The sequence below is a fragment of the Corylus avellana genome, chromosome ca3, assembly GCF_901000735.1.
Source record: "Corylus avellana chromosome ca3, CavTom2PMs-1.0".
Lineage (NCBI taxonomy): Eukaryota > Viridiplantae > Streptophyta > Magnoliopsida > Fagales > Betulaceae > Corylus > Corylus avellana.
The window spans coordinates 9,965,045-9,986,699 of record NC_081543.1 but is presented as its reverse complement, the minus strand read 5'-3'; the positions used below and the strand labels follow the sequence as shown (position 1 = coordinate 9,986,699).

The following is a 21,655-nucleotide window of genomic DNA, read 5'->3' as shown; positions in this document are numbered from 1 at the left end:
AGTTGAAGAAGAACCAAAAAGCAAAAGAAAGATGGCAATAACGTTATATCAGGAAAATAAAAAACGACGACAAGATTGGATATAATGTGACAACAGAAAAACTCATGGCCATTTAGTTCCTACAAGTTACAGCATCTAAAGCTTGAAGAAATTACTCTGACGGCCAAAACAAACAAAGAGCAGCAGCTGCAATGGTGTTACTTCATTTAAAAGTAGAGAGCCTGGGAAGCTTGTCTCTAAGATAGTACAACCTTGCCCTCCTCACCTTCCTATGCTTTAGTACTTTGATCTCCTTGATATTCGGTGAATAACTGCAAATAACAATGTTTAAACACACAAATCAGGCTGCATCATGTTATAACAAGAAACGTAATGATGAATTAAGAGCCAGGAGAATGATGATAAGATAGCTCTTATGAGGATGAGAATTGGAGTATCAGCTTCATCATCATGAATCCAAAATGCTTATAAAGCAGAAATCAGATTACCAATCATGTCCTTAATCTAAAGATTGAACTTCAGCATTTTATTTCTCTCTTTGAAGAAAAAAAATATGAGTTAAATATCAATCTAAACTTCCAAGAAAAGAGATGACAGTAATTAAGCACACATGAGAATAAGCGAGTGGATAAGCAACACTTCACTAAAGTTTGAGCCAATAAAAAAAAGAAACCGTTTTGAATATAATGTGGCGTTTGGTTTGCAGAATCTAACATTCCCCCGGCATCCACATTCTCATAAATATGACTATTCCTACGTCCAGGAATGATTAGAATCTGATAAATTTCGGAAAATATGAGATTCCAATGCTTGGTTTAGTCCTAGGCATCCTACAAGAATTATTTATTCTTTCCAAAATATCCTGTTTTGTCCATATTGTCTATACAATTTATATGTTTTACTAGAAACAAAAAGGAACTCGTCTAGATAGTGAATTTAGTCTTATTACTTGCAATATAGAGATTGAAATGGAACCTAAGGACAATAAGTACTTACGCATGGTAGATCCTATCGAAAATCAATTCACCCACCCACCTAAACATCGAAGTCTTTGATCAAAATAATCATCTCAAGTTTAACATCTAACTATTAGAAAATAGAATGACTCTCTCATGGAATAACTGAAAAAAAAAAAGAAAAAAAAAAGAGTAATACTTTTGCTTCAAATTATGTGTATAAGTGTTGGTTGCTTGAAAGATGGAGGGGGAGATAAAAGGGTCAACAATTTAAAAACAAAATTAATAATCCTACTTTGCTGCTTGCTAATGTGAAAAAAATTTAACAAAATAAAATTAAATTAAAAATCACCTTATGAGACTTTAATTTAACAATCGTCGGCTCAAGGAAGATGGAGAGTTTTTGTAAAAGCACACACGAAAAAGGTTAGACGCCTTATTAATTAATAAATGCATGGGATGTGAACATTCTTATCATTTAAAGAAAGTAAAATTCCCAAGGCCAAGGTAGTATGGATTGTCATCTTTTTAGAAGGAAATCCACATTCCAAGCAAAAGGGATTGGGTTCCTTCACTTAAGTGCAACCAAATAAGATAATCTTTTAAGATTCTTATGAATCCTAAAAGATTACCCCCATCCAAATGCCCCATTAATGCATATTTTTTAGAGATAATGATATTTAGTAGACTGTTATACGACTGTCATATAATTGAGATGACATGACACTGAAAATCAGGCATTTGTTTTTTTTCCTTTTTTTAACAAGTGTTGATCTAAGGGCTAATTTTCACTGCCACATAATCAAGTTATATAACAGTCGTATAACTAAATAGCATTATTATTTTCTTTAACCAAGCTACACATTGTTCCCTAAGGAGCTCGCACTATGGCATGCAAATATGAAGTTTGCAGCAAAATAACAATCTATTAAAGCTTTAAAAAATAAAAAATAAAAAAGCTTTGATCACAATTTATCATGCAAAAAGATAACCACTTGTAGGGAATGTCATAAATCTTAAACCTATCCTAAGCTTCCGAACATTAGCATGGATACTTGTAGGAAGCACAATATATACTTCTCAAATACTTCCCTTCAAGAACCCAATACTTCATAACCATATCTATAATTATATATGACCATTTTACGTATAAAATAGGCATATATATAGTAGCAGGTGAAAAAAATAAGGGACTGATATTTTTTGGCCATAATTCAAGAACGATTGAAGCATTATACTAATAAACCACATATCTGTGGAATATTTTTTCTTTATGTTTGATAAGTCATATCTATGGAATATACAACAGTTAAAGGGCAAACAAAAATATTTATTTATCAGCAACCGATATTTTACCCATACCAGCATGATATAGGCTAAAAAATGAGAGCCTATAATTTTCTTTCCTACATGGTTACCTATCACCTAACCCTATTTTATACTTCCTTTTTTCTTTGGGATAAGGGCATCTTAGGATTTCATTTTTGGCTTCATTTTCAATATATACATCCAATGGGGGTATTTAAATGCTACATAGAAAATAATTGTTTCAAATTTCAAATTTTATAAGGTATTGCAAATCCTACCAGAACTTGTAACATTTTGGGTGGATGTACAAATTTAAAAGTCATCCTAATATTAGAACTCAATGACTATGCATCATTATCATTAAGGTCTTATTCTATGTTTTGTTAGTGATTCACATATTCTTATTTCTCCTCTTTTCAAGAAAATACAATCACTCATGCCTATTACTATTGTAGATTGAATTTTTCAATATTGGGTGTTTCTTTTTTGCAATAAGCAGGTTTCTCCATGTTAAGCTGTTCAGATTCCAGTCACAACAAATACATAAAATCATGTACAAACCAGCTAGTTAATTGGGCCAAGTTATAAGACCATAGGCATACCACGAGTTTAATCCACTTGCCAAATCAAGCAAAAAGACTCTGAACTTTACGAAGTGACAAAATAGATGAACTTACAGTGGGAAAACAATCTCAACACCTACACCAGCGATAATTCTCCGAATTCGAATTGTTGTGTGAATACCAGCATTTTGTCTTGAAATAACAATACCTTTGTAGACAGACAACCTACGCCTATTTTCAGGAACCTCCTGGAAGCGAATAAAATTAAGAAAAATCAGAAAAAACTCATTTAATAAGCAGTCAAACAGAAATAAAAACAAAATAATTAGAAATACACTTACCAATTTAATTTCCACAATATCTCCAGTTCTAATATCTGGAACTGGCCTCTCCTTCTCCGACGCCTCAACTGCCCTCTTATTCAATATCTTCAGAAAAGACAGCATGATTTCTATCATTTCATCTATATCTCATTCATAACTTACACTTGGTATCTAATGAAAAAAATAACGTGAGAAAAACCGAGAAATAAACCAAATCCAAGTGATGTTCATTAATCATAATGGTCACATGGCGACATCTCCCGTTGTTTAGGTTGATCACAATGCACTAATTAGAAATCACTTGGGCGAGATTTCTCCATTAATGGAATATTGGAGGAATTCTGTAGTCTATATTACATATACATCTCACTTGAGTTGAACCTTTTCCCTTATGTCAGTAACAAGTCCATCTGGATCCCCACATGAACATCAATTTGTCCAAAATCTTGGGGCCCATTTTGGTTCTGTTTTCTGAAAATAGTTTTCTACTCGCAGAGTTGCAAAAAGACATGTTTGGGAGAGTGTTTCAGAATTACTTTTTTCTAAAAACAATCCATTTTCGGAATTCCTGTTTCCTCTTCTTCAAACATGAAAAAACCAAAACAGCATTTTTGTTCAAATCCTTCTGTTAAGATACGAAAATGGAAACAGCATTTGGAGAGAGAGAGAGAAAGAGAGAAGGCTTTCAATGAATTACCCCCATTACATCTCCGAGCTTAACCCGAGGCTTCCATGGCGATTTGGCTTCCTCAGACTTAACTTCAGCCTCCGCCTCCTCAACATTCTCAGCCACCTCTGCTTCCGCACTCGCTTCTTCTCCAGCCTCCGGATTCGATTCTGCTCTCACAACAAAGCTTGGTTTGGCTGGCGCCGACACAACGGGACTCAAATTCCACCCAATTGAGCTCCATGAAACCCTAGAGGAGCTGAACAAGGAGGGACGGCTAGAAATACAGGTCGAACACCCCAGCTTCTTGGGGGGACATTGACGAGGGTTTCTTGGGGTAATAATCAGAGCCTACATATCCAAAAGCGTAAACTTCATTCACAGCGTTATCGAATAAACAAAAACTGAGAATCCCAGAGACAGAGACAGAGAGAGAGAGAACCTGAGGAAGAACTTTGGAGCCCATGAGTTGAAGGAATGATAAAAAATGGGAGAGAATTACCAGGTTGAGGTCATGGGGATTATGGTGTCACTGTGTTCTCACGCTTTGGGTTTGGGTCTCTGGAGAGAGGAGGACAATAACGCCTTATCTGCTTCTATCCATCCCTCACGTGTTTGGCACGTGCTCGAAAATGATTGCTTTCCTTCTATTATTGAATATGCGAACTCATATGTATCACTTATATTTAGGGGTGGGCAAATTAACCGGTTACCGATTATCGGCCGTGTATTAGTTTTGACCGAATTGATATTAACCATAACCGATATACTGATATCCTTATCGGTGAAATTTTTTATATCGGTATGCTTATCGGTTCGGTTCAATTATAAATTTCATATCGATTAAGTGTTTAACTGATATAAACCGTTAAGTAGGGATGCCAAAACGACGTAATTTTGATATTATATATATACCTATGTAACCTTATCTTAATTTGGGTTTAGATAGGTTTGATTTTTTTTTAGGGATGGCATTAGATGAGATTTCTTTGCCTTTGGTGAAAGTATTTTTTATTAACTAGTTTTGTTAGTCTAATTAGCATTCATTATGTTAATTCGTCCATTTGCTTTGGAAAAATATATTTTATAATATAAAAAAAAGTTTTGGTTGATCAATATAAAAAAGCTTAAATTTTTAGCCCAAAAAAACAAATATTTGGGTCCTAACAAAAAGCATTTGGGCTCTCAAAAGTCAAAAAAACTCATTTTTTGCCCAACAAAATAAATCAATATAAAGCCCACCTAAACCGGTTTTAACCGATCTGTTTAATTGTGTACAGTTATAACTAATAATTTCGGTTAAAATTCTTATTAGTTTGGTATCAGTTAATAAATTGTTTAACCGAAAATATCGGTTAATAACTGATAAGAGCCAAAATCGGACTGTTTTGACCGATACCCAAGCCTACTCATATTTTTTCCTTAAAAGGCAAAAATATGGCTTATTTTAGATGCTTATATAAGATGAGTAGCTAAGATTTATAAATTCAAAAATCTCAAAATTTTTTAAAAATATAGGGGATCTCAATCCCTCGTATAGACTCCATAAATTTAATGATAATTTTAAAAATTAGAAGAATAGGAAAAATGAACAAGATCCTCTTAATTTCAAATGTTAGTTACAGTATAATGATATTTTTGTTTTTCACTTTTTGAGTTGACAAAAATACCCCTTCATTGTAACTAATTGGATATTATATAGTTAATTTGAAATAGAGATGATCCTAATTCTAAGAAAAGGACCGGAGAAAGATGTATAGCATGTATGTGTAAATGTGAGTGGATAAAAACTAGCCACATCTGTTTTCCACTATTTTCTTATACGAATGTAGTTAGTAAAAGTCACTATCTGCATATGTAAATGCAAATAGCAATTTTATGATATGCGGATTAAGCACATCTACATCCCCTTATACATATAAGCTTCAAATTCATTAATCGAACCTTCTATTTTTTTGGGCTTACAAATTTGTTAGTAGCAAAGGTTATTATTTTGTCATATTTTACTTGCAACACAATTGCCATTAATATTCTGCATTTAATTGATTCAAGATTTTTCCTTGTGGGGATGTTGATTTGGATTCATGGTGAACAAAGAGATGAACTCTACAGCAAATAATGATCAGTTGCCATCAAGATCTTCTTATGAATTGTGTTATATTTAGACTTAATTTATGTTTTCTATATTTTAAATTTTGGATTTATTTTAATGTTTGTCATTTGTAATTTATAGCAAAATAATTAATATGTGTGATCTGATAGATGCGGATACCAAAGGGTAAAAGTGATAATTGCATTATTAGAATGCAGAGACAAACTGCATTTTTACCCTTATTAACTCATATGCAGATAACACATAATAACTGTGTAAATATAAATAATAATTAAATGATATAGATGCGGATACGTAAAAGTGATAATCGCATTCGGATTTTCACCCCGTTAATTATGATGTATTAGTTAGAAGCAATGCAATTAAAAAAAAAAAAGAAAGAAAGTCCATAAGGGCTCTCCCGTAATATCACCAACAACGAAAACACAATCCCGTCATTTTCCCAATCTCAAATTCTCAATGAAAGAAATGGCGGGAACTTCGCACATGCGAATTCTCAAACCCTACTCGTGCCACATTCCCGCTTCTCTCTCTCAAAGTCTCCCTACCACCACTCTCCAAATCCACTCCCAAGTATCTCATATCTGGAGTTCCATGGAGACTCGCCTCGCTGACTCGGACCTTAGCCTAACCACCACCACCAACACCGCTGTCGCCGCCGCCGCCAATTCAGAAAAGGCGTGGCACCTTCTCGCCCTCCTCCTCTCGCTTGGCCGCACCGCTCGCCCCGCCGAGCTCGCCTCCCGGTGCGCCCTCTTCCGCGTCTCCCCCGACTTCATCGAGTTCCTCTGCTCCGTCCCTGGCTCGCTGCTCCTCTTGACTGGCGATTTCCATGTCACTCTCTCTCCACTGGCCCTAACCGCTCTCGCGGAGTTTGTGTCGAATTCGAATTTGAGATCCGCCTTCACCCCGCAGATCGGGAATAGGCTATGGAATGATATCGATTTCCTGAAAGTCTACTCTAGGAAGCGCAAGCCGAGTACGTCTTTGATTCCTGAGCTTGCGCCGGTGCCCAAAAGGATAGCCAATTGCGATTCCGGAGCTGGTAACGAGGACATCGTTTTGTTTTCTTTCTAAAATTCTTTTTCTGGTTTCTATTGGTGACTCAATTTGTTTGATTGGCATTTCTGGTGATCGTTTACAGCAGAAGAAGAGAGAAAGTCGTGGTTATGTTTACGGAAACCGATTCAAAATGTTTGTCCAAAGGTACTCTTGAATTGAATTGAATTTATTTTTTTGTTATGTCGAATAACTTCAATTGCATTCTAGTTGAAGTTGCTTGCCTTTTCAAATCTTTTTTCTGTTACTGATTTGGTGTATTATGTGAAATTCAAGGGGATAGTTTTGGTGTCAATTGAATATCCATAATCCAAGTCAATGTTTAAAGTCGACGAATAATATTTTTGTTAATGGGGGACACTATATGAAATGAAGCCCCATTATCAGAGTTTTCATGAAATTGTTTTGTTTTCCCTTATTATTTTATGTTTGATGTGAAACAACATTTTGTCAAAGTTTTTTTTTTCTTCATATTATTTCAGAAACATATTTTTTTTTCCCATATAATCATGTGCAAGTTCAACCTAGCAAATCTCTCTTCCAGACAGCTTTTGAATCATGTCAGTTATGCAGGTACAGTTTTATGTGACTGACGATGTAAGCAGGAGCATAAATATGCAGCCAAGTGACATGTCCGTAATGGTAAGTATCACTCACACCCCCCATGTTTGCCAAATCCATCGCTGGTCAAATTAACTTATAAAGTGAAGAACATCGAACAGGTAGAAGGCGACATTAGAACAAGCATATTTCTGCAAAGGAAGGTGAACAAGCGGATAATGGCATGTGAGCCTGATTCAGGACCGGCTCTTCCAAATACCATTGTGGATCATCTGGTTGTGAGCAAAGATGCTAAAATAAATGAGAGAGAATTTGGAAGTACAATGAATATCAATGCGACATGTTGCCTAGAAGATGCTAAATATAGGAAAACTGTTTGTACTCCCAAAGAGAAGCGGCCGTGTAGAAGGGATCAGACATCAATCAGCATGGCGCAGAAATTGCAGCGTAACCATGACAACAGGCACATTAAGGAAAAAAGGGGGAGCTCTACTTCTGTTTTTCCCAAGGTAAGCTCCAATCTGGAATATCTGTATCTTATATTGTACTTGGTCGCACCAACATCTGTGTCCTACTGTGTGGATCTTAACTCATGGTTAATTTTGTGACCTATTGGGGAAAAATATGAGTGTTAGTTGTTTAATAGCTATAGTTACTTTGTAGGATCAACAGGAGACAAAATTACTTCCAAACTTCGAATTATATAATGTAGAAGAAGAAGAAGGTTCAGGTATCAAAGCTTTGACTACCTCCTGGTATCTCCACCACGTCTTTTGTGACCGATTTTTTGTTATGTGGGTTTTTGATTGTTTTTGTCTAAACCAAACTTGCAGGTGGTTATGGCACTGTTTACAGGGCACGGAGGAAAAGCGATGGAATTACAGTTGCAATTAAATGTAAGATGACATTATACGACTCTGAATCTGTTTAGTTAGACATTGTAACTAATGTGTGTTAGAATAAAACGAAATAAATTTGCTATTTCTCCATAGCATGTGTAGATCAAGTGTAAGAGACTAATGTTCCTCTATTGTTAGAAGATAAGCTTTTCATCTTTGCGCCGATTGCTGTGTCTCCGTTCTGTGTGTGGAGGAGACTAATACCTTAACCCTCAAATTTCATTGATGACCTAATGAAGTCTAATCGATCAACTCTATTTATATTTAGGGTGAGAATACATGCTTACTCAAGTGTTTACAAAATGGCGGAACCCATTATGGAACCAATAATAAAATGATTATGCTAGTCCACCTAAATGGAAATAAATACAACAATGTGCCTATAGTCTCCTACTTTCATTCGACTTCTTTTTACTTTACTTTCTTAAATTTAAACTAATTAGTAATAATGTAGCCTACTGGGGCTTAAATTGCCATTCCAAGAGAAACAAGGAAAGGGTTTAGACCATCTTATCAATAAAAAGTATGCCTGGAACTTGTAAATTGGCCATTTGCAATTCTGTAACATTGCAAATCAAGCCTTTTTTATGCTGTTTATCAAAGATGAGCTTCCCATGTAGAGACGATATTAGGATCCATCTGATTGCCAAAATTTTCCTGAAAACAAGAAATGGAAAAAGAAAGTATGCTCTTAATTTACTTTGTTTTTAAAGTAGATCTATACAAGTGAGGTACCATACTGGACATCCTCAGCTACATTTGTACTTCATTTTGGCGTAGTATAGAACTTAAATGGATTATTAAATCTTTAGCCATATTTCTGTGTCTAAACATTTGGAGAGAGAATTTGATGCATTGACTCGAGTTTATGACTAAGTCTGAATTCCTCAAAAGAGAGTATTGCGAATTTGAGAATTTCATCAATCCTAATGCCTAGACACGTACTTGCAGCTAACAGTCATAAGCCCAAGTCTATGAAGTGTAGCCAATGGCATCAAAAAGATGCCACCAATGTTTGTCTTCATGAGGACTAGTAGGGTACTAGAATTTACAAGACACTTGTGAAAAGAAAACGAAAATTATTAGAAGTACGAGACAATTCCTTGATCTCATATTGTATTTCAATTGCTTTGCAGGCCCTCATGCTAATGCTCATAAGCACCATGTTATCAATGAACTGAAGATGCTGGAGCGGTTTGGGTAAGGATTTCATGGAAGTTCATTTAAATGAAATGCATTGGGTTTTGAACCCAACAAGTTGTGATTTACTATGCAAGTGGATTCTTTTAATTCAGGGGTAAAGACTTCATTATAAAATATGAAGGTTGTTTCAAGAACGGAAATTCTGATTGCTTTGTTCTAGAGCATGTTGAGCATGATAGGCCTGAGGTAATAGCTGGATAGCTCTCATTTCTTCTTTCCATGTTTTCTTTTGTTTATGTGTTTGATATTGACTTTGCCTTAACTTTCAGGTGTTAAAAAAAGAAATCAATGTGTTTCAGCTTCAGTGGTATGGCTATTGCATGTTTAGAGCGCTTGCGAGTCTCCATAAGCAGGTGAATATAGTTTACATGTATGTTTTATGTGGATTCATTTACTTTTTTTACAATCAAGGGCTCTTTTGTTTCGAAATTTGCAGGGAATAGTTCACAGAGATGTTAAACCTGGCAATTTCCTTTTCTCTCGTAAGGCTAATAAAGGTTATCTTATTGATTTTAACCTTGCCATGGTTAGTTACTCTTGTCTTGTTATTTTAGTGTTCTCCTCTAGTTTGTTTTCACTGATATTTTCCATTATTTGTAAATGGATTTTAATCTGTTGCTCACTATTTTGTTTCTTTAATTTGTTTGTCAGGATTTGCATCAGAAGTATGGAAACACTAGTAAGCTTTGGTTCCTCTCTTGTTCACATTTGAATCTACTGTTGGCATGGATTTAATGTAATGAACACTGGACTGTGTGCGCCTCCAATTTTGTGTGTGCTAATTCTAATTAATTGGTAAAATTTAATAAAACAGATAAAAGTGAAGAAATTAAGTTGACACTTGCTTTCTAAACTCTCCCTCCCTCTCCCAACCCTTCTTATTGCAGGACTTCGTACCCAAAAAAAAAATGTATCTGCTAGTTGTAGTAATGCTATTCCCTGACACTTTCTGGTCGTACTTTCACATTATTGAAGAATTAAAACTGATACTCTCATCTTTATACTTTTACAGGCAAGTCAAGGATGGGGTATGATAGAATGAGTCATGTTATGGTTCCTAATTCAAAATCTATATCTTCAACCACTAAAACTTCGCACGCAGTCTACCGTGAGACACCAAAAGGTTCCAAGTCAAATTTAGATCCTAAGAACCTGAAGAGAAAGGCTTTGGGGCAAGCAAAGGTTTGTAAAGACTTGGTTAGTTTGAATGTAATCAAAAGTCAAGGTGCAGATGGCTCAGGCATAACCTCAGCCAAGGATGTGACAAGCACCAGGACTCCTTCAACAGAAAGACGGAGGGAACCTATTCCACGGCAAGGCAGGAAGGAGCTCATCAGCCTGTTGCAGGAAGCAATGAGGAGTCCAAATTACAAAGCACCAAGTGTTCCAGCTCCTATGAGAAAAAGAGTTGCTGCCTCTCCTAGACAAGTGGATAGTAACCTTTTCTATATTACTCCTATGCCCCTGCATTCAACTGTTATTGATGTTGCCGGTGCTGGCTCAATAAAGAAAAAAGGTGTGTAGTAATTGGGACACTTTGGACTGAAATAAACTGTATTCTTCATTTGATCCTTTTTCATTTGTTGTTAGGGGATGGAAAGCAAAAGAGAGAAGGTCCTTGTGTTGGAACCAAAGGATTCCGTGCTCCTGAGGTGAAAAAATATTATCAACCTTAATGACTGATTATATATATATTCAAATTAGCACTGTCCTGACACTCCCTTGGAACTGCTGCAGCATCATACTGCCTTGACTTATCATTAAGATGCTAGTAGAGAGAGCTGCAAGTTCATTTATCATTCTATTTCTAAGTGTTCACTCTCTGACGTAACAGTAAAAATTACTATCGAATGAAATAATAAATTAAAGTACGTATATGATGTAATATCCAATAGTGATTTTTATTATCATGTCAGGAAGTGAGCACTTAGTAGTATGTACACCATTTCCCTTTAGAATTGTGCCTAGTTGCTCATTTATAAACTCACTGGTTTTGCTTGATTTTTGTTTCAAATAGGAAAGCTGGACCTGATGTTTTGGGTGATTAATGCAGGTCTTGTTCAGATCTCCACATCAAGGCCCCAAGGTTGATATCTGGTCTGCTGGAGTTACCTTACTATACCTGATGATTGGAAGAACATCTTTTTTGGGTGATCCTGAACAGTAAGATTATTATATTTTTATAGAGTGTTTTTTGTTTGAAAAAGTATTCTGATGTGACGTAAATGTGAAAGTAGTTTCGAACATTTTGTATTTTTGGTTGTTTGTTATATTTTATTTTATTTTATTTTTTGTAAAGAAAAAACCAAAAGGAGATGGAAAAATTTTTATCAAACAAAGCCATTGCTTTTTACAAATGCCTTTTGTACACCCTTGAATTTTTCATCTTCATACTCCATTTGGCCAACAATCTGTCATTACCAGGAACATAAAGGACATAGCAAAGATGAGGGGCAGTGAAGATTTATGGGAAGTCGCCAAGCTACACAACCGTGAATCCTCATTCCCATTGGTAGTCATCATTATTAATTGCAATCTGTTTATAAATTATAGAGATACCCTTGTATTGAGGAATATCATTTTTTGTCACAGGATCTCTATGATACACAATATTTTCCATCTATAAAGCTGCAAGATTGGTGTGAAACAAACACAAAGAGACCAGAATTTCTCGAGGTAATCCCAAGATCACTCTTTGATCTTGTGGATAAGTGTTTAACAGTGAACCCTAGATTGAGGATCAGTGCAGAGGAAGCTCTTAACCATGAATTCTTTGCTCCATGCCATGAAAGCCCGAGAAAGGAGAGGCTGAAATGTGGAACTAGCCATTCTTTACATGGACAATGCAGCGCCAAACCTGTGCAGATTTCTGGAGGCCAATGTTGATCAACTTACCGGTGGGTCTTTTTTTTTTTTTTTTAAGCCTACATGTTGATTAGCTCTTGGCTCTTAGCTTTTTATGATAGCAATTTCTGTTGTAATAGTGTAAAATTTCAGATTTTTTTTTTTCATGTGAATTCTTTTTGTACCTATGAATATAAATGAAAATGAAAATGGCCAAATGAATTCTTTTTTTCACGACTTGATGATGTAGTAAAAATTAGCCATTAAATCAACATTTATAAAAAGAAAAAAAAATAAAGGCTGATTTTTACTACTAAATCATTTCAATTGTATTGCAATTTAGTAATTAGCATTACTCTTTCCCAAATATCAATATATCTAGAGCTTCTTTTTGTTTAGGCAATCTAATGGATCTACAATGGATGCCCATTTTGGTTGAGTCCATTACAGGCCAAAGTCTAATATGTTTAAAAAGAAAAATGTAATCAAGGTTTCAAGATGCTTGCTTAATTGTGTAACTTATTATTCCACACAATGAAGAAAAAAAAAAAAAAAAATTTCTGGTTCCGTCATTGCACCCTATACAGCATATTTTACATAGGGCCATGTGGCACATTCCTTTTTATTTTCTTTTATGAGTTATCATGCTTAAGGTATGTTTAGGATTGCGTTTGAGGGACTTAAAAGTGCTTTTAATACTCAAAAAGCTCGTTTGAAGAAAAACGTACTCGTTTGGTAAAAAAGTTAAAAGTATTTTTAAGGGTCAAAAAAGCCTAAAAATAGTAAAAAATCATTTTTGACAAAAGCTTAAAAATAATGTTTTTGTCCAAAAGCTCTTTTTGACTTAAAAGCTCTATTTCTTAAACACAATTCCAAACAAACTCTTAATCTAGTTATAATTAGTAGCAGAGTTATAATTAGACTCTTGTAGCCTGTAGGGGTGGAATTATTAAGGTTTTTTTTTTTTTTTTTTTTTTTGAGGGAGGTAATAATTAATAATATTATATTTGTATAGATGAAAATAATTAGCTTTGCATATAGGCATTTACTTTACCGTGACTAGTCAAATAATTGCATAAGATATGGTTAAATTTTATTATTATTATTTTTTGAAATTCCATGTACTTTGTATTTGATTTTTTCCTAACAGCGTAAACTAAACATTCAGTGGATTGGAGAAATTTCAATGGATGAGTTTGATTTTTGGAGCAAGGTGGTTCTGTGTAGTTGATCAACAGTGTTGGGGTTTTGATTTTTTTGGCAATCGAAGGTGGAGTGGTTGATTTTGATTGTTGAAAATTTTTGGTGGGTGAGTTTTCTGTAGATTTTATACAGCAAATGGGTTAACCAAGCTTATTTCAATTAGCCCAATTCTAATCAACTAACAAAACTCACCCTTTTCTTAACTTTATATTTACAAAATCACCCACCTTCTCTTATTAATGGATGCCAAGATGCATTCTACTTCCTTCCTAGTCATTCTTTTTTCTATGCGAGATGAAACATCAGTTGATTGAACGATCATGGCTCCCTCTAATGCCATCGAGTATTTGTTATAAGGGCGGTTGGTTGGAACTTGGAAGGTGTAGTGGCGATCTGGGATCCTAGCGATGGAGAATTTAGGGTTTGGAGGCAATCTGGGATTTTAGGGTTTGATATGGAGAATTGGGGAATTTGCCAAACTCGTTGGACTGGGCTTTTAGTTGCAATGTACCCTTTTTTACGTAACCAAAATTGTAACAAATGTGGTTAGTTGGGCTTTTTGGCCCAACACGTTTGTGATCCAGTTGTGAGTGTGTATATAAACAGTCCACAATCATACGGTGAAGCGACCACACTCTTTTATAACTTTGCCCATTCATTTCAAAATACGAGAAACCAAAAAAATTGAATAAACGGTTACTTAAAATTACTTGAAAGCAATTTGCCAAAGAATAGCTGTCAAACTCTAGAAGGAGAGCAGCATAGCAGATCGATCAGAATGTGTGTATCAATGGTTTTCGAGGTGCTTTTTAGCCATGCCTGACTAGCCGGTGGTGGCGTGTGGAACGCATGAGGGTGTATTGGGTTTTTGTTATTGTAATTTTGTTGTTTTTAAATAATAATATATTCTCTCTAAATCTGTTTTTAGTTGCGATCTATAGGGTGAAGTTTTATTCATTTTCTTAGGTTTTGTTTTCACGAATCCTTAAGAATAACAGAATTGGTTTCCAGTCAGTCTTTTGTTTTCTTATAATTCTGGGAGCAAACCACATACCAATGACGGAAGAATTATAAGTCATAAAGAAGAATTGTCACTATAGTAGAGGCAGCGAAGAGATTATAATTGATAAAACACTAGTAGCAGTCAGGGAATTAATGACTTAGTAATGGATAGAGATGTGATTGGTCGGAATTTGCTGTAAATCTGAAACTGATTAGGACCATGACTTTTCATAGAGGAATAATATACACGTGAACTTGAGCTCGTAGGAATGAACTGAGATTATAAAGTTAAAATTAAACTTAAACTTCTACTTTGTGTCATCTGTTGAAATTGTAAAGTTACCTGCCATAATAATTTTGTATTATTGTATTATGTAATATAATAACTAAAAAATAATAATCGCTAATAAATAAACATCATCAATAATCCTCTTTTTTAAATGTGTGTCTCCTGATCGTTAGTTACATATTTGTAATTTTAAAATTGTGTGATATAATAAAAACAAATTTGATTCCAGGTGTCATTATTTGATAGGCGACATGACAATATTCTTCCCTCGTCAATGTTTTCAGCCTCCGGAGCTTACAAGTCACGTGAATATTGAATGCGATCCGCCTCGAATTTTCCAGAAGGACCTTTTGGTCAGATTAATGCTATTTTCATTATTCAATTGCGCCCTCCCCTCCAAGGCTCCAAGAGAAGACTAAAAAGCGGGTCAAAAGTCCTATTATCTAGATCTAGGGGCACTTATATAAAAAATTAAAATTAAAAACAAATCAAGGGGCAGAGTTTTTTTTTTATTTTTTTTTATAAGAATGGTCTGAAGAAGGGGCAAAAGATTAAATTAACTTTTTTTTAATAATAAATTTAGCATTAACAAAAATTAAAATGAAAAAAATAAAATAATTGATTCTTAATATATTTAATTTCCAACTCAAACGCTTATCAAAATAAAACCCGACGTTTTTTTTAATCTCAAAATTATTAAAGAATTAGTCAAAAAAACTCAATTTCAATTTTGTTGCAAAGCATTGTTTTCACAATATCCATTACTAAAAATGCTCGTTTCATAGTTGTTCTTCAAAGCTCTTGCTGATGTTTAATTTTTTTAAAATATAATAAAAAAATTCAAAAGAGGGGAGGGGAGGCCAAAATCATTGATAAAAGAAACGTTATACATTACACTATATATCTCACGCTTACATTATTGAATTGATATAACCGTGTTGATAAATTTTTTAATTTTTATTTTTTAACTTTATCCGTAAATATTACTTTTATCATAAATAGAGTTATCTAGAAAGAAGGGCATTATAGTAAAACGCCAGCTGGCGTGGGAATAAAATTGCAGAAATTTCCTGGAAGCGAACCGCCTGACGCCTATAAATAGAAGAAACCCCCAATTTCCCAAATCGTCAGGACTGGGTATACTTTATTGACGTTGACAATCAAATTAATCGAGCGTTTTCTCCAAAGCAATGGACGCGTTCTCATCTTTCTTCGGTTCCCAATCGTCTGCGCGAAATCGCTGGAGCTACGATTCTCTCAAGAATCTCGGCCAGATCTCTCCGGCCGTCCAGACTCATCTCAAACAGGTACTGATTTTCTCGAAAGATTTAGCCTGTTTAGGGTTTGTTTGTTTGTTTGGTTACCGTGAAAATCGATGGAGAAAATACAAGAGTTGGAATGCATCCGACCGTAGATTTCACAGATCTTATATTCTATTCTTTTTATGACGATTTCTCGGAGAATTTTTTTTTTTTTTCTCTTTTGGTTGCCGTGAAAATTGATGGGAGAAATGAAAGAGATAGAAGAAGAAAATTGATTTTTTCTTTTTCTTCTTTCTATGTTTATGGTTGAAACCGATTTGCGTTAGCAAAAGCGGTATCTAGGGTTTTCTGAAATTTTGTTTTAAGAAATCAGAGGAAAAGGAAAAGAAATGAGAAATATGATTTGGATGCCTGCTGATAGCTATCTACGCTTTCAATCTTATTTTCGTCTGGTTGAATTGCTAAGTTTAGCTGCTTTTAGGGTCTTGATTAGTCTTGATTTATGTTAATCTCTTGCTTTTTCATTATTTGTTTAGTTGACACGGGTGAAATTTTATACTTTGGTTGACTTGGTGTTTGGTTCAATGGTTTTCTGTGAATTCTGCTTTCTGGCTGATATACTTGTTGAGGAGTTTGCCATTTCTTGTTATTCTGTTACCATATTGAAGAAACAGTTCAAGCTTAAAGAGAATATCTTGTAAATTTTTGCCTAGTATTTTATTATTTGTCTAATTTCTTAAACGTTGCAGGTCTACCTTTCATTATGCTGCGCTTTGATTGCTTCTGCTGCCGGGGCTTACCTGCATCTTCTCTGGAACATTGGTGGCCTCCTTACTACATTTGCATGCATGGGAAGCATGATTTGGCTACTTTCCACCCCTCCTCATCAAGAGGTACCGTCTATGATTTATCTTTCTCACTATCTGCTTTTATTATTATTATTAATATTATTATTATTATGTATCAGCTCATGTTTATGGTTTTTACATTTTTTTTCGTATTCTTGGTAAGCAGCAAAAACGGGTTGGTCTATTGATGATGGCTGCTCTCTTTGAGGGGGCTTCAATTGGTCCAATGATAGATTTAGCTATTGAGATTGACCCAAGGTATGCACCCATTTTTCAAAGTTTGGCTCCTGAGAATTTTCAGTATAATTCATAACTTAAGTCCTTTCCGTTTATGTCTGCCCACTTGTAGTCTTATGACCTTGCTAACTGTCCACTTTTCATGGAAAGTGGCTTGGCCAATTCCAACTATTTCTACATTTTCTGAATTTCTAGATTTATGCACTTCTTTCTCTTCGGATTAGGGGTTTCGTGTACATGGGTTGTACCCCTCCGCTTTTGAATATACATTATTTATCCAAAAAAAAAAAAAAAAAAAAAAAACCTGTTCTGTTTACCTATATGATAGCATCCCATCTATTTTTTAGTTCAAATTGTGCAAATGTTTTTTATGTGCCTTGGTAAGAGAATATGTTTACCAGTCATACTTGTGCTTGCCTCTTGATGGTGTCCTAATATGCATAGGATTATTTTGTTTTATTTGCCTCGTGACATTTGCTAGGTTGGGATAGCATATACTGATGCATGAAATGAAATCTTCGTTTTCTACTTGCAGCATTTTGGTTAGTGCTTTTGGAGGTACTGCACTGGCGTTCGGTTGTTTCTCAGCTGCAGCCATTTTGGCAAAGCGTAGAGAGTACCTCTACCTTGGTGGCTTGCTTTCTTCTGGACTCAGCATTCTTTTGTGGCTGCACTTTGCTTCTGCAATCTTTGGGGGTTCTGCAGCCATCTTCAAGTTTGAGGTGAGGAGGCTTTGTTTGTTTTGATCATTGAAATAGGTGGGGTCTAGCAGTTTCTCTTACACTGTTTTTCTTGATCACATTTGCAGTTGTATTTTGGGCTTCTGGTGTTTGTCGGCTTCACGGTGGTGGACACTCAGGAGATAATCGAGAAAGCATATCATGGTGATTTGGACTATGTGAAACATGCACTGCTTCTTTTCACTGATTTTATTGCTGTCTTTGTCCGCATTCTGACTATCATGGTGAGTTTAGCTAAAATGCCCTAGAAAGCTCCCCATCCCATTCTATACCCTTGGTGGTGTGGTGTTAACAAACTAACAAGCACATTTATTTTGCAGTTGAAGAATTCCATGGAGAAGGAGAAGAAGAAGAAAAGAAGGGACTGAAGCTAAAGCCCGTGGCTTGCCAAGAGATGTAATCTGTTGTCCATAAAGTCTGGTGTTTTCTTAATGGAACTAAGTAACTGTTAATACTTGGGAGCTTGTACTTACTGGCTTGCTTGTGTTGGTGTTACTGGGATTTTCACTTATGGTGCGTGCGTGCGTGCTTGGGATTCTTATGAATGCTCGAATTTTGGCATTTGTATATTGGTGGTAAATGATATTTATAACCCTACAACTCTTTTTAAGTATGAATGTTGGATTCGAATCTGACCTTGGCTAATTTCATACCAGCTGTATTTTACGCGCCCTTTTATGCTCTTAAAAACCCACCACGAAGGAGCCTAGTATTACTTGGTTTTTTGTTTTGAGAAATGTTATACATCTTATATACATATATTTTCAAATCTTAGTTTTCAAAAGATGTGTCATTATCCCATTATCTCATGAGTCGATGATTTTTTACGTGCCTTTTTATGCTCTTAAAAACCCACCACGAAGGAGCCTAGTATTACTTGGTTTTTTGTTTTTAGTTTTGAGAAATGTTATACATCTTTTATATATATATATTTTCAAATCTTAGTTTTCAAAAGATGTGTCATTATTCCATTTTCTCATGAGTCGATGATATATTTTTTAAAATAATAAAAAATCTTAATTTTCAAAAGATGTGTCATTATTTTATTATCTCATGAGTCGATGATATATTTTTCAAAATAATAAATCTTATGAGATAGTGCTATATTATTTGAGAAATTACTTTTTGAAAGAAAATTTGGGATGTGTAGATAATTATTTTTATTTTTATTTTTTCAACAAAGGGAGTTACAAGTTGAGCTGATTATGCCAAATTATCCCTAAGCCGACTTAGAGTTTGTTTGGGACTGCGTCAAAATAACTTAAAAGGTGTTTTTGGTGTGTAAAATGTTGGTTTTTTTTTTGCTCTAAAAAATACTAAAACTGTGTTTATACATAATCACCAATATCATGCCACAAGCGGCATATAAATATAAATCTATCTACATCAAACACAGTCCTAACTCAACTCAATCTTCAAAAACTAGAGAGGCATTTTACTATCCTCAATGGTAGAAGTCTAAGCATGCATACATATCAACATCAACAACTTTCTCTCAACAATTCTTGTAAAATTACCTCAATACATTCTATTTTCTAATTTTTATCTTTTTTTGATAGGTATGATTGATCGAACTGCAATCAAATGTTCAATCGAACCTCTATGTGGCAAGTTTAATCAACTGATTTGCGATCAAAGTACCAATCAAACCAATCTATGACATTTTATTGCATTCAATCTCTCAAACTCACCATCAATTGTCTTCCTCACAAGTAAAAACCTATTTTACAAGTAAAAACCTATCAATTGTCACCATCTATGACATCAAAAACCTATTTTTTCCTAACTCTTTCTTTTCTGTTGAAACACACTACACTTCACCAACAAAACCTATGTTAAAACATCATTTACAACTTCAAAAACTTCTCATTTTGCTGTTTCAAAAGCTTTTTGAGTAGGTGAGACTGATAGACTCGTCACACGACTAACTCGTCTGTCATGCAAGTAGATGAGATTCGATTGAAACGACCGACTACATCAAGATTAGATCTCAATTTATCGGATTCAAGTTCGATCGATTGAAGTCACCCGAAATTGTACTAATTAATTAAAAAACAGACACCCAACGACTACCCTAATGATTAAATGCTTAAGAGTTTGAACTCTCAACATTTGTCTATTTCTTTTTTATAAAAGAGATAAACCACAAGTACCAATTATGTATTTAATCCTACTTTATATTATATAGCTATTCAACAGATTTCCGATTGAGTTAAAAAAAAAATAAAAAATAAAAAATCATTTTTTACAATATGGATAACAGCCTTGCTATATGAAGGGTATTCTTTTTCTCATTAATTAATTGATCTCTTGGAAAGTAATTAACGAAATTAATTAGTTTTTAATGAATTAAATATTTTAAGAGGTGTCCTTTTTTCCGCCGCTGTTTCTTGTTCATGGTGAATTGCTTCATGGGTAGGTGTGGCCTGGCATGAACCATGATGCAACCAAGTGCTGTCATTGGGCTTTTAAGTCAGCTCAGGTGGGTGCCATCTAATGGCTATAATTTATCAAATAATTGACCTTCCACCAATTACAGCAGTACACGCGTCGCCATTTTGGAGGCTAAATTAGGATTATGGTCGAGCACTCATGCATGAACCTATTTCATTTGGACCCAAAAAGCCATCGAGATTGTGAGTCACAAGTCCACTTGATTGAAACAGTAAAAGTCATCTCATACATTATGGATTTAGTTGCACTGTTCTTTGCATTTTTTTTTTTTTTAATTTCTTTTTATATTTAATCTTAAAAGTCATGTCCTTATCATATTATTATTATTATTATTATTATTATTATTATAAATTGTTTATATGATAAATATATGAAATTTAAGGTTAAATATGATGTATAGTGACCTCACACAACATCTATTAGAGGAGACCATCAAGGAATAAAAAAAGGGCAGATTGGCTCACCGGATGCAGTGGCATAACTATCTAAGATGCTTAAGTTAGTAGGGGAATAAGAGATCAAATTGGCAAAATGTAGATACGAGAACTTAACAAGTGTACTCAGCCTTATTTTATTATTATTATTATTATTTTTTTTTTTTTTTTATGTGAGTGTACTCAGCCTTATTTGATCACAACATCTTGGTTGTATGCGTGGGAAAGAGGGGATTTGGTGTGGCGTGCTTCTAGCCTTCTAGGGTGCTTAGTGGACATGCTTCATAGTTGCGGACCGAAGCCACGTGGATGGCTTTGGATGATGTTCACGGCCTGAAGCTGGTAAGGATCAAAGGGCTTTCAACACTTCATACTTTCAAATATAACCCTCACATAACACTTCAGAGGTTCTGGATAAACATCAACTTAGATAAATATTCGCATTGTACTCTTTTAGGTAAATACACACTAATACTTTGTTTTAACAAAAGTGTCACAGACGGCGCATTAGCAAATATAAACTTAAGTGCTTATATGTAGTAAAGAAAAACATATACATGGCAAACGTACGAGTGAAAATGCGGTTATGGTTAGTAATTATTGGTTAAAACTGCTAACTGTAACCACTTGGGCAGTTAGCGGTTAATCACCTTCGCTAACTGCTAAGTGCTTTTTAATGGAAAAAACAAA

The 21,655-nt window shown here is 34.7% G+C and overlaps 3 protein-coding genes across 5 annotated transcripts; 2 read left to right on the top strand and 1 right to left on the bottom strand.

Moving 5' to 3' along the window:
• Positions 1–22: 22 nt before the first annotated feature.
• Positions 23–4,390, bottom strand: LOC132176330 (large ribosomal subunit protein bL19c). Its single transcript, XM_059588506.1, has 5 exons — positions 4,260–4,390; positions 3,848–4,168; positions 3,169–3,255; positions 2,942–3,075; positions 23–311 (listed from the first exon to the last, which is right to left on the bottom strand). The coding sequence occupies exons 1-5, from the start codon at positions 4,281–4,283 to the stop codon at positions 203–205; spliced, it is 675 nt and encodes a 224-aa protein (XP_059444489.1). The 5' UTR covers positions 4,284–4,390; the 3' UTR covers positions 23–202.
• Positions 4,391–6,478: 2,088 nt separating this feature from the next.
• LOC132175423 (uncharacterized) lies at positions 6,479–12,661 on the top strand. 3 transcript variants are annotated; one of them, XM_059587372.1, is made up of 16 exons: positions 6,479–6,975; positions 7,078–7,136; positions 7,563–7,631; positions 7,712–8,059; positions 8,214–8,280; positions 8,384–8,446; positions 9,586–9,649; positions 9,745–9,838; positions 9,922–10,005; positions 10,089–10,178; positions 10,304–10,331; positions 10,665–11,168; positions 11,243–11,304; positions 11,706–11,815; positions 12,077–12,164; positions 12,245–12,661. In XM_059587372.1, exons 1-16 carry the CDS (start codon positions 6,525–6,527, stop codon positions 12,536–12,538), a joined length of 2,475 nt encoding a protein of 824 aa, XP_059443355.1. In that variant the 5' UTR covers positions 6,479–6,524; the 3' UTR covers positions 12,539–12,661. The 3 variants fall into 3 exon arrangements, with proteins under 3 accessions (XP_059443355.1, XP_059443354.1, XP_059443356.1); XM_059587371.1 differs by having other exon boundaries at positions 7,075–7,136; XM_059587373.1 differs by lacking the exons at positions 12,077–12,164; positions 12,245–12,661 and having other exon boundaries at positions 7,075–7,136; positions 11,670–11,749.
• A 3,424-nt stretch (positions 12,662–16,085) lies between these two features.
• On the top strand, positions 16,086–18,709 carry LOC132174719 (bax inhibitor 1-like). Its single transcript, XM_059586367.1, has 6 exons — positions 16,086–16,297; positions 17,002–17,145; positions 17,267–17,358; positions 17,873–18,059; positions 18,146–18,301; positions 18,398–18,709. Exons 1-6 carry the CDS (start codon positions 16,181–16,183, stop codon positions 18,443–18,445), a joined length of 744 nt encoding a protein of 247 aa, XP_059442350.1. The 5' UTR covers positions 16,086–16,180; the 3' UTR covers positions 18,446–18,709.
• Positions 18,710–21,655: the final 2,946 nt, after the last annotated feature.